Source organism: Xiphophorus maculatus, chromosome 14 (genome assembly GCF_002775205.1).
Source record: "Xiphophorus maculatus strain JP 163 A chromosome 14, X_maculatus-5.0-male, whole genome shotgun sequence".
Classification (NCBI taxonomy): Eukaryota; Metazoa; Chordata; class Actinopteri; order Cyprinodontiformes; family Poeciliidae; genus Xiphophorus; species Xiphophorus maculatus.
Genome location: NC_036456.1, coordinates 26,743,990 through 26,757,656, shown reverse-complemented (window position 1 = coordinate 26,757,656; position 13,667 = coordinate 26,743,990). Strand labels below are relative to the sequence as shown.

General features: G+C 41.1%; 1 protein-coding gene across 3 annotated transcripts in view; it reads left to right on the top strand.

The window, feature by feature from the left end:
• The first annotated feature begins 2,901 nt into the window (after window positions 1–2,901).
• LOC102216980 (N-acylneuraminate cytidylyltransferase-like) overlaps window positions 2,902–13,667 on the top strand; it is a 31,949-nt gene continuing 21,183 nt past the window's right edge. Inside the window, exon 1 of one of the 3 annotated variants that reach the window (XM_023345709.1) lies at window positions 2,902–3,260. In XM_023345709.1, coding sequence (XP_023201477.1) covers window positions 3,052–3,260 — 209 coding nt within the window. In that variant the 5' untranslated portion in view covers window positions 2,902–3,051. Of the gene's footprint in view, window positions 3,261–5,210; window positions 5,590–13,667 lie in introns of those variants that run through there. The other 2 variants (XM_023345710.1, XM_023345708.1) reach the window with 2 other exon arrangements.

Below are 13,667 nucleotides of genomic sequence, written 5' to 3'. Positions count from 1 at the left end.
TATTTGGGAGCCGGGTTTTTTTCTACAGTATATCGCTGTCTCTCCGCCTCCCTGTCGTTGTGCTTGTGCTCTTCTGCCAGAGCTGAGAGTTTTTTTCCCTCGGTCGGTCCACTGCCCTCATGTCAAGCGTGTGCTCCACCCATCTGACCAATCACACATAGTTTCAATTAATAATGTGGCGGAAAACACTGGAAAAAAAAGTTTATCTCCACTTTTTTTGTGGAAACGGCAGGCAATTGGCCAACCTGTATAGCCTTCGTGGGCAGGTGTTTATGTACAGACACTCACTCAGCGGTCAAGAAGCACAGAAAGAAGGGGAGTCAGTGTGAGAACTGAATAGGTGAAAATAAATGAGTGACAGAAAACGGGGCAAGATTTGGACTCATTTTAATGCTACATCAAGCTCCAGGGCAGAGTGCAGACTGTGCAAAGTCAGCATTTCCTATCGTGCAGGCTCGACAAACAACCTGCACAGGCACATGCGGACATCACACGCATCGGTATTGCTGGAGGAGTCGAGGCCAGAAAGGGAACCACAACCTTCTGACAGCGCGAGTGCAACAACTACTGCAGCTGCTTCTTCAGGTGCAAGAACATCAACTGTTCCTTCGGCAACAATGTCTGCCCCCATTCCTACATCCCAGCCTGGATCCCACCTTCCTGCATCCACAACCCAGAGCTCTAAGAAGCAGTTCCTGCAGAAGTCTCTAACTCCAGCAAGACAGAGCGCAATCGATGAGGAGCTTGCCAAGATGGTGGCACGTGATTTCCAGCCCTTTTCCATTGTAGAGGATGTCGGATTTAGGAGTTACTGCCATGCCCTCAATCCCATGTATGCCCTCCCCAGCCGAAAAACCCTGTCACAGAAAATAATCTCAGGCCTATATGATGCAGCACGGGCCTCCCTGCAAGAAAGGGTGAAGAGAGCCTCAGCTGTATGCTTGACCACTGACTGCTGGACATCCCGCACCGCCACATCATTTATGTCTGTCACCTGCCATTTCATTGAAAACTACAGTATGGTGTCATCTCTGCTGGACTGTTTGGAGTTTAGTGACAGGCACACATCCGGAAACCTGGCAGAAGAGCTCCTCCGAGCGGCAAGAGAGTGGGGGGGTGGAAAACAAAGTTGTGTGTTGTGTCACAGACAATGCAGCCAACCTTACAAGAGCCATCCAGCTGTTGAAATGGACACACCATCCATGCTTGGCACACACCATTAATCTATTTGTGAGAAATGCTCTGAGGGCTATGAAGCCCACTGTGGACAAAGTGAAGGCAATAGTGGAATTTTTCCACCGAAGCACAGCAGCCACCCAAAAACTTAAGTCCACCCAGCGGCAGATGTCTATGGCAGAGCTTAAGCTCAAACAGGAGTGTGTCACCCGCTGGAATTCTACATTCCATATGATCCAGCGAATGCTTGAATCAAAGGATGCGGTTATCGCAACATTGGCAGTGATCAATGCACCTGTGGCTCCTCTCAGCCAAGAGGAGTGGGAGGCTCTGCAAGAGGCCTGCAGTGTCCTGGAGCCCTTGGACCAGGTCACAGTGGAGATCAGCGCAGAGAGGTACAGTGTTCAAACATCATCTCATTGAACTTTACTATAATATTACTATGATACCTATTAAAATTTATTATGATGTTATTATCATTGTAATTTTTTTATTTGTTAAATTATTTATTTGACAAACAGGTTTAGAAGTGGCTGAAAATAATACTACTAAATAAATAAAATTATTAGTATGTAAAGCAATTTAGAAATGAAACTTAAAATAATATTGCTAAATAGGCTATATAAATAAATATTATATAAAATATAATATTTTGATGCTTCTTTTTTCAGGTATGTTACCGCCTCCAAAATGCTGATACTGTGCAGGGGTGACAGCAGAGCACCAGAGCAGAGTAACCACAGAGAGCGTGAAGGAGTTGGTGAATTCTCTCTGTTCAAGCATGGACAAAAAATTCCACCGGATGGAGCACAACACAGTTCTGTCCGAAACCACCATCCTCGACCCCCGTTTCAAAAAGGTGGCCTTTAATGACAACCGAGCAGTCGACGAAGCCCTCCAAAGAATAACTACAGCAGCATCAAGGTATGGGCAGTCATCTCACCTGCAAGGGGGTCATGGAGGAGAGGAGGGAGCAGCAGCACGTGAGCTGGAGGAGCCCCAAGCATCGGCTGTTTGGAGGTTTTTTGAGGAGCGGGCAAGCGGAGACACTGCAACCAGGAATCCTACAGCTGATGCTATTCTGGAAGTGAGGTCCTACCTTGAGGAGCCTCTTTTCCAGCGCAGTGCCGACCCACTGAGCTGGTGGGAGACAAAGGTACTGATCTATCCACATCTCTCTCACGTGATGGCAGGTAGACTGTGTATAGTGGCAACATCCGTCCCCTCAGAGAGGATCTTCTTTAAAACTGGACAGATCATAACTGAGAGAAGGAACAGGATCAGCCCTGCCAAGGTGTTTCTCAACGCCAATCTGTAAGTCTTGAGTGATTTAACACAGTGAGTTCTTCATCTCTAGTGGTTCAAAACTTGTGTTGTTCACATGTTTTTTATCCTTCATAGTTTTATACTTTAATTTAATAGCAATTTATTTGATATTTGTATTGTGGCACCTTTTCTGTTATGCAGCTGCTTTGATACTTTTTTGTATTGTGGAGGGTGTTTGTATTTATATTTAACTGTTTGATTTATTTTAAGCTATTTTTGTGGAAGTGGTGCTATTTTGTGATAATTTAATTGGTTATAATAAAAGGTTTATTTATAAAGCATTGTTATGCGGCATTTTTACTCATCATAAGTGCTTAACAATGTCAATAATGAAACAAAATATTATAAAATTAGGTTTAAGCTATTAAGTAATTAATAATGTCAAAAATATATATGGGGAGCCGTTTGGGAGCCGAAAGAGCCGGCTCTCCACAGTAAGAAGAGCCTTTAGAGTCGCATCTCGAAAATGAGCCGAAAATCCCATCGTTCGTATCAACGTCTCCTTCTTTGGCGGAGCGTATTCGCGTTAGGTTCCCGAGTTCTGACTGTATGATTGCCCAAAAACGAGGCCCGTCCGACAAAAATGCGACAGAAGAAGCTGAGAGTCCGAAAAAGCGCCGGACCAGACACGTAGCGGCTCTGATTCTGGCTAGAGGCGGTAGCAAAGGGATCCCGCTGAAGAACATCAAGCTGCTAGCCGGCGTGCCTCTGGTGGGCTGGGTGCTGAGAGCCGCCATCGACTCGGGAGAGTTTGACAGGTAGATTTTAAAGTCCATTGCGTTGCCTCGCAATACTGTACTGGTCAGTTATGCAGGTGTAATTGAATACTGTAAGCCTTTCTTACACCGTACTTTCTGCTTTAATATAAGGTTATGTGAGGTTTTTCCATGAATGTTAGTATATTTTAGTGAAATATCTGAAGTTTTATATCTGTCTTTAGGATAGAAAGGCACCACAAACCTACGATATAAACAGAAACCTTCCGTAAGTAGGAAAGAAATAAAAATACATCCTAATTTGGACTATTTCTGAGTTATTATCGCGGGTAATAAGTCATCTGACAGTTTTGATTGTGTCTCTGTTGCAGTGATGGGATTTTCGGCTCCTTTTCGAGAGGAGCCACAGGTGCATTGATCACTGCCAATGTTGCAATAACCGCATCCTTTGATTCAAGCATTCGCTGGATCATATGGAATGTAGAATTCCAGCGGGTGACACACTCCTGTTTGAGCTTAAGCTCTGCCATAGACATCTGCCGCTGGGTGGACTTAAGTTTTTGGGTGGCTGCTGTGCTTCGGTGGAAAAATTCCACTATTGCCTTCACTTTGTCCACAGTGGGCTTCATAGCCCTCAGAGCATTTCTCACAAATAGATTAATGGTGTGTGCCAAGCATGGATGGTGTGTCCATTTCAACAGCTGGATGGCTCTTGTAATGTTGGCTGCATTGTCTGTGACACAACACACAACTTTGTTTTCCACCCCCCCACTCTCTTGCCACTCGGAGGAGCTCTTCTGCCAGGTTTAAGGATGTGTGCCTGTCACTAAACTCAAAACAGTCCAGCAGAGATGACACCATACTGTAGTTTTCAATGAAATGGCAGGTGACAGACATAAATGATGTGGCGGTGCGGGATGTCCAGCAGTCAGTGGTCAAGCATACAGCTGAGGCTCTCTTCACCCTTTCTTGCAGGGAGGCCCGTGCTGCATCATATAGGCCTGAGATTATTTTCTGTGACAGGGTTTTTTGGCTGGGGAGGGCATACATGGGATTGAGGGCATGGCAGTAACTCCTAAATCCGACATCCTCTACAATGGAAAAGGGCTGGAAATCACGTGCCACCATCTTGGCAAGCTCCTCATCGATTGCGCTCTGTCTTGCTGGAGTTAGAGACTTCTGCAGGAACTGCTTCATAGAGCTCTGGGTTGTGGATGCAGGAAGCTGGGATCCAGGCTGGGATGTAGGAATGGGGGCAGACATTGTTGCCGAAGGAGCAGTTGATGTTCTTGCACCTGAAGAAGCAGCTGCAGTAGTTGTTGCACTCGCGCTGTCAGAAGGTTGTGGTTCCCTTTCTGGCCTCGACTCCTCCAGCAATACCGATGCGTGTGATGTCCGCATGTGCCTGTGCAGGTTGTTTGTCGAGCCTGCACGATAGGAAATGCTGACTTTGCACAGTCTGCACTCTGCCCTGGAGCTTGATGTAGCATTAAAATGAGTCCAAATCTTGCCCCGTTTTCTGTCACTCATTTATTTTCACCTATTCAGTTCTCACACTGACTCCCCTTCTTTCTGTCGTGCGTGCTTCTTGACCACAGCTTGGCCAACTGCCAGCCGTTTCCACAAAAAAAGTGGAGATAAACTTTTTTTCAGTGTTTTCCCGCCACATTATTAATTGAAACTATGTGTGATTGGTCAGATGTGTGGAGCGCACGCTTGACATGAGGGCAGTGGACCGACCGAGGGAAAAAAACTCTCCGCTCTAGCAGAAGAGCAAAATGCGCAAGGAGAGGGAGAAGGGGGGGGAGAGACAGCGAGGCACCGCAGGACAAAAAAAAACGATGTGGGGAAAAACTATCGGCTCTGGCACTTGCAGAGCACAAGCACAACGACAGGGAGGCGGAGAGACAGCGATATACTGTAGAAAAAAACCCGGCTCCCAAATAGGATCCTAAAACGGCTCCCATTGTGGAGCCGGTTCCAATCGTTCACTTCAAAGAGCCGGCTCTTAGAGCCGGATGTTTGCGACCGACACATCACTAGTACGGTGACACCCGGCGATATCTATGGCTGTTGCCGTCTCCTGGTTCGTATCAACGTCTCATTCATTAGCGGACCCGTATTCGCGTTTTGGTCCCGAGTTCTGACAAGAAGACTGCATGATTGCCCGAAAACGAGGCCCGCCCGAGGAAAATGCGATACCAGAAGAATCTGAGAGACCGAAGAAGCTCCGGAAAGGACACGTAGCGGCTCTGATTCTGGCAACAGGGGGAAGCAAAGACATCCCGCTGAAGAACATCAAGCCGCTGGCCGGGGTGTCTCTGGTCGGCTGGGTGCTGAGAGCCGCCATCGACTCGGGAGAGTTTGACAGGTAGATTTAAACTCTGACGTCTATGGACGCGTTTACGTATATTTTCTGAGAATGTGACAGGAAATGAGCTTCCAAATGTAAAAAAAATAACTGCAACATTTTACTTCTTTACTGGAAATCTCACATCTTCAACAAATAATTATGGGCTGTATTTTGTTGCTAAGAAACGAAGTAAAGTTGCTCAAGTTACGGTAAAAGAGAAATGGAAACGGAGTAACGGTAAAAGCAGTGAGATCACGGAATGGATGCAAAGTTTTTATATCGGGGCGATCGGTGGCATCCACTTCGTAACTTGTTTAGTGGTTTCTGTTCTGTATAAAAAGGATTATGTGAAGAATGAACACGCAGCATGTTCATCTGTTTTGAGCCGGAAGACGAAGAGGGGAAACCCGCAGCCGAAGTCTGGGCGCAATGAGGATTGTCATGGTGACGATCGCGGATCGATCATTCTTATTAGTAACTGACAAAGAGTATCAGAGACTGAGAGTACGATGAGATCCTGGCAGTCTGAGAGGCAGCTACTCACAGATCCAATCAGGATGGTGGTGCTGCGATCACTATGGGGTTAGGTGGAGCCGCTCCCCCAGCAACTAGTAGTAAACAGCTTACAGCCACGGCTAACTCTGGGAGCCAAGGATTTTTCTATAGTCTATTTTTTACCTTGTTCCCCCAAAGAATTACACATTTATTCTCATCTCGTTTTGACCTATGATATTTTTTCAAAAATTGCATAGAAACGAATGAGGAATTGCCTTAATTTTCATGCTAATAATATTGTAAAGCTGTGTTGTTTGCAATATTTTTACATCCGTTTATGAAATTTACAGTATATATTGTAATTCTAAATGGTAAAAATCATTTCTTGTGAATATTTGACATTTTCACAGTGAAAAAAAATGATGCCACATAAGACAATATTATATATAATATAATGGTTTCTATTAAAGTAAAATCAAAATAGGTCAAAAACGACCATATGTACCTGGACTCCTAAGGGTTAAAGTCCATACCGAGTCCATACCGGACTTTAGAAGAACAAAATAAATCAAGCTAGCTTCACTGCAGGGCCTGTTCACCTTGGCGAACAAAACTGCTGCTTGAATTCTGACACAGCTTGACAATGAGAAAATCATTCACCTTAATTCAACCGTTTCAACAAAGATGCATTAAAAGTGTCAATTTTCTTAAAATAAAAGTTTAGATTTAAACAGAGTTGGCAAGTATACTTTGTAAAAGTGTAAATAATATCTCCAAAAGCAATCTACTTAAGGATACTTTTAATAGGCTGCATTTTCCTGAAATGCGTTTCTAATCTTATCAATTGTATCATATTTTAGCTCATATTTTATTAGCTTATTTGATTTAATTGAATCAATTAATTACTTTCATTTTTCTGTTTGTTTTCAAAACCAGTTTCTCTTGTAAATGAGATCTTGGGTGTCAATGAGACACCCTGTTTAAATTATGGTCAAATAAAAAACAATAATTAATAAATAATGACTGCTTTGGAACTGCTCACAGTTGTAAAACTAGTACCTTATTGCCATGGTTACACATCACAACAGAGCAAATCAGAGCAAAAATCCTGCCAGTCACAAAATGCTTGAATTTGGCCAAAGATCAAAATGTTTATTTCTTAATAGAGAATGAGCAAATTATGTTTAATTTTATGGTTTTAGTATCGATAATCTAAAAGATTTGAACATTTATTTGGTAAAAGTGTAAAAAATAATCTTAGTGTGGTTGTTTTGTTACCATGGTTACAGCTCCTGTTTGTCCACAAACACATTTCAACAAAAGAAAATCAACAGCTTTAAGCTCCGCCCCCTTTTCCAGATTCCTGATCTAAGTCCAGTTGTGTATCTGTGCCCAGATGTGGAAATTGGTGATTTAGATGAAAAAATGTGGCAAATTTAAGGTTGTAGCTGGTAGATTAAGAACCCAAATTTCATATTTATTTATATGGAAAAATATTTGTTCTTTTCAATTCACAGCTAAACATGACATAACATCTTTGAAGAGTAGCAATATTACTAAATGTGGAAAAGTTCAAGGTGTATGGATACCTCTGTAGGACACTATGTATTATAAACTAACTCAGAGTTTATAATACATAGACAAGACGGCTTATGATTGTTTTGGGGTTTGACCTGAACCTTCAGAGACACATAAAGACAGTTACAAAGTCGGCCTTTTGTCACCTGAAGAACATTCCAGGGTTTAAAATGCTTCCAGGAAACTTTTTCAGTTGCATTGATTACTGTAGCAGTGTCTTCACAGGTCTGAATAAAAAAATCCTCCACATGCAGCTGGTCCAGAACGCTGCTGCTGGCATTCTGACTAAAACCAGGAACATAGAGCACATCACCCCAGTTCTAAAGTCCTTCAAGGTCCACAGCCAGAACCAAACATGGAGAAGCAGCATTTAGTTTTTAGGCTCCACTAATCTGGTACAAACTTCCAGAAAACTTCAGAAACATTGAGTTCCTTTTAACTAATACTACAAACCCACCTGTCTAGAGCTGCTTTTAAGACATTGTAATGTTTGTTGCTGTTTTCTTTTATCATATTTAATTCTTTTATCATATAATCTGCTGGAATGTCCTTCAGCTAGTATAGTGGCAACATCCGTCCCCTCAGAGAGGATCTTCTCTAAAACTGGACAGATCATAACTGAGAGAAGGAACAGGATCAGCCCTGCCAAGGTGTTTCTCAACGCCAATCTGTAAGTCTTGAGTGATTTAACACAGTGAGTTCTTCATCTCTAGTGGTTCAAAACTTGTGTTGTTCACATGTTTTTTATCCTTCATAGTTTTATACTTTAATTTAATAGCAATTTATTTGATATTTGTATTGTGGCACTTTTTCTGTTATGAAGCTGCTTTGATACTTTTTCGTATTGTGGAGGGTGTTTGTATTTATATTTAACTGTTTGATTTATTTTAAGTTATTTTTGTGGAAGTGGTGCTATTTTGTGATAATTTAATTGGTTATAATAAAAGGTTTATTTATAAAGCATTGTTATGCGGCATTTTTACTCATCATAAGTGCTTAACAATGTCAATAATGAAACAAAATATTATAAAATTAGGTTTAAGCTATTAAGTAATTAATAATGTCAAAAATATATATGGGGAGCCGTTTGGGAGCCGAAAGAGTCGGCTCTCCACAGTAAGAAGAGCAATTAGAGTGGGCTTATAGCAAGGGCGTAGGTTTGGTCTAAGTTTTGGTGGGACCTTACAACTTTAATTAATTTAATTAATATGGCAAAAATTGGCCGGGACTATTTCATATCCCTTGAATATTGGTCGTGACATGTCACAACCGTCCATACACAAACCTACGCACATGGCTTATAGTATTCAATTACGCTGCATAACTGACCAGTACAGTATTGCGAGGTAACGCAATGGACTTTAAAACCTACCTGTCAAACTCTCCCGAGTCGATGGCGGCTCTCAGCACCCAGCCCACCAGAGGCACGCCGGCTAGCAGCTTGATGTTCTTCAGCGGGATCCCTTTGCTACCGCCTCTAGCCAGAATCAGAGCCGCTACGTGTCTGGTCCGGCGCTTTTTCGGACTCTCAGCTTCTTCTGTCGCATTTTTGTCGGACGGGCCTCGTTTTTGGGCAATCATACAGTCAGAACTCGGGAACCTAACGCGAATACGCTCCGCCAAAGAAGGAGACGTTGATACGAACGATGGGATTTTCGGCTCCTTTTCGAGATGCGACTGTAATGGCTCTTCTTACTGTGGAGAGCCGGCTCTTTCGGCTCCCAAACGGCTCCCCATATATATTTTTGACATTATTAATTACTTAATAGCTTAAACCTAATTTTATAATATTTTGTTTCATTATTGACATTGTTAAGCACTTATGATGAGTAAAAATGCCGCATAACAATGCTTTATAAATAAACCTTTTATTATAACCAATTAAATTATCACAAAATAGCACCACTTCCACAAAAATAGCTTAAAATAAATCAAACAGTTAAATATAAATACAAACACCCTCCACAATACGAAAAAGTATCAAAGCAGCTGCATAACAGAAAAGGTGCCACAATACAAATATCAAATAAATTGCTATTAAATTAAAGTATAAAACTATGAAGGATAAAAAACATGTGAACAACACAAGTTTTGAACCACTAGAGATGAAGAACTCACTGTGTTAAATCACTCAAGACTTACAGATTGGCGTTGAGAAACACCTTGGCAGGGCTGATCCTGTTCCTTCTCTCAGTTATGATCTGTCCAGTTTTAGAGAAGATCCTCTCTGAGGGGACGGATGTTGCCACTATACTAGCTGAAGGACATTCCAGCAGATTATATGATAAAAGAATTAAATATGATAAAAGAAAACAGCAACAAACATTACAATGTCTTAAAAGCAGCTCTAGACAGGTGGGTTTGTAGTATTAGTTTAAAGGAACTCAATGTTTCTGAAGTTTTCTGGAAGTTTGTACCAGATTAGTGGAGCCTAAAAACTAAATGCTGCTTCTCCATGTTTGGTTCTGGCTGTGGACCTTGAAGGACTTTAGAACTGGGGTGATGTGCTCTATGTTCCTGGTTTTAGTCAGAATGCCAGCAGCAGCGTTCTGGACCAGCTGCATGTGGAGGATTTTTTTATTCAGACCTGTGAAGACACTGCTACAATAATCAATGCAACTGAAAAAGTTTCCTGGAATCATTTTAAACACTGGAAATGTTCTTCAGGTGACAAAAGGCCGACTTTGTAACTGTCTTTATGTGTCTCTGAAGGTTCAGGTCAAACCCCAAAACAATCATAAGCCGTCTTGTCTATGTATTATAAACTCTGAGTTAGTTTATAATACATAGTGTCCTACAGAGGTATCCATACACCTTGAACTTTTCCACATTTAGTAATATTGCTACTCTTTAAAGATGTTATGTCATGTTTAGCTGTGAATTGAAAAGAACAAATATTTTTCCATATAAATAAATATGAAATTTGGGTTCTTAATCTACCAGCTACAACCTTAAATTTGCCACATTTTTTCATCTAAATCACCAATTTCCACATCTGGGCACAGATACACAACTGGACTTAGATCAGGAATCTGGAAAAGGGGGCGGAGCTTAAAGCTGTTGATTTTCTTTTGTTGAAATGTGTTTGTGGACAAACAGGAGCTGTAACCATGGTAACAAAACAACCACACTAAGATTATTTTTTACACTTTTACCAAATAAATGTTCAAATCTTTTAGATTATCGATACTAAAACCATGAAATTAAATGTAATTTGCTCATTCTCTATTAAGAAATAAACATTTTGATCTTTGGACAAATTCAAGCATTTTGTGTGGCTGGCAGGATTTTTGCTCTGATTTGCTCTGTTGTGATGTGTAACCATGGCAATAAGGTACTAATTTTACAACTGTGAGCAGTTCCAATGCAGTCATTATTTATTAATTATTGTTTTTTATTTGACCAGAATTTAAACAGGTTGTCTCATTGACACCCAAGATCTCGTTTACAAGAGAAACTGGTTTTGAAAACAAACAAACAGAAAAATGAAAGTAATTAATTGATTCAATTAAATCAAATAAGCTAATAAAATATGAGCTAAAATATGATACAATTGATAAGATTAGAAACGCATTTCAGGAAATGCAGCCTATTAAAAGTATCCTTAAGTAGATTGCTTATAGAGATATTATTTACACTTTTACAGAGTAAACTTGCCAACTCTGTTTAAATCCAAACTTTTATTTTAAGAAAATTGACACTTTTAATGCATCTTTGTTGAAACGGTTGAATTAAGGTGAATGATTTTCTCATTGTCAAGCTGTGTCAGAATTCAAGCAGCAGTTTTGTTCACCAAGGTGAACAGGCCCTGCAGTGAAGCTAGCTTGATTTATTTTGTTCTTCTAAAGTCCGGTATGGACTCGGTATGGACTTTAACCCTTAGGAGTCCAGGTACATATGGTCGTTTTTGACCTATTTTGATTTTACTTTAATAGAAACCATTATATTATATATAATATTGTCTTATGTGGCATCATTTTTTTTCACTGTGAAAATGTCAAATATTCACAAGAAATGATTTTTATCATTTAGGATTACAATATATACTGTAAATTTCATAAACGGATGTAAAAATATTGCAAACAACACAGTTTTACAATATTATTAGCATGAAAATTAAGGCAATTCCTCATTCGTTTCTATGCAATTTTTGAAAAAATATCATAGGTCAAAACGAGATGAGAATAAATGTGTAATTCTTTGGGGGAACAAGGTAAAAAATAGACTATAGAAAAAACCTTGGCTCCCAGAGTTAGCCGTGGCTGTAAGCTGTTTACTACTAGTTGCTGGGGGAGCGGCTCCACCTAACCCCATAGTGATCGCAGCACCACCATCCTGATTGGATCTGTGAGTAGCTGCCTCTCAGACTGCCAGGATCTCATCGTACTCTCAGTCTCTGATACTCTTTGTCAGTTACTAATAAGAATGATCGATCCGCGATCGTCACCATGACAATCCTCATTGCGCCCAGACTTCGGCTGCGGGTTTCCCCTCTTCGTCTTCCGGCTCAAAACAGATGAACATGCTGCGTGTTCATTCTTCACATAATCCTTTTTATACAGAACAGAAACCACTAAACAAGTTACGAAGTGGATGCCACCGATCGCCCCGATATAAAAACTTTGCATCCATTCCGTGATCTCACTGCTTTTACCGTTACTCCGTTCCCGTTTCTCTTTTACCGTAACTTGAGCAACTTTACTTCGTTTCTTAGCAACAAAATACAGCCCATAATTATTTGTTGAAGATGTGAGATTTCCAGTAAAGAAGTAAAATGTTGCGGTTATTTTTTTTACATTTGGAAGCTCATTTCCTGTCACATTCTCAGAAAATATACGTAAACGCGTCCATAGACGTCAGAGTTTAAATCTACCTGTCAAACTCTCCCGAGTCGATGGCGGCTCTCAGCACCCAGCCCATCAGAGGAACGCCGGCTAGCAGCTTGATGTTCTTCAGCGGGATCCCTTTGCTACCGCCTCTAGCCAGAATCAGAGCCACTACGTGTCTGGTCCGGCGCTTTTTCGGACTCTCAGCTTCTTCTGTCGCATTTTTGTCGGACGGGCCTCGTTTTTGGGCAATCATACAGTCAGAACTCGGGAACCTAACGCGAATACGCTCCGCCAAAGAACGAGACGTTGATACGAACGATGGGATTTTTGGCTCCTTTTCGAGATGCGACTCTAAAGGCTCTTCTTACTGTGGAGAGCCGGCTCTTTCGGCTCCCAAACGGCTCCCCATATATATTTTTGACATTATTAATTAATTAATAGCTTAAACCTAATTTTATAATATTTTGTTTCATTATTGACATTGTTAAGCACTTATGATGAGTAATAATGCCGCATAACAATGCTTTATAAATAAACCTTTTATTATAACCAATTAAATTATCACAAAATAGCACCACTTCCACAAAAATAGCAATCAAACAGTTAAATATAAATACAAACACCCTCCACAATACGAAAAAGTATCAAAGCAGCTTCATAACAGAAAAGGTGCCACAATACAAATATCAAATAAATTGCTATTAAATTAAAGTATAAAACTATGAAGGATAAAAAACATGTGAACAACACAAGTTTTGAACCACTAGAGATGAAGAACTCACTGTATTAAATCACTCAAGACTTACAGATTGGCGTTGAGAAACACCTTGGCAGGGCTGATCCTGTTCCTTCTCTCAGTTATGATCTGTCCAGTTTTAGAGAAGATCCTCTCTGAGGGGACGGATGTTGCCACTATACACAGTCTACCTGCCATCACGTGAGAGAGATGTGGATAGATCAGTGCCTTTGTCTCCCACCAGCTCAGTGGGTCGGCACTGCGCTGGAAAAGAGGCTCCTCAAGGTAGGACCTCACTTCCAGAATAGCATCAGCTGTAGGATTCCTGGTTGCAGTGTCTCCGCTTGCCCCTGCGAGGCACCGCAGGACAAAAAAAAACGATGTGGGGAAAAACTATCGGCTCTGGCACTTGCAGAGCACAAGCACAACGACAGGGAGGTGGAGAGTCAGCGATATAC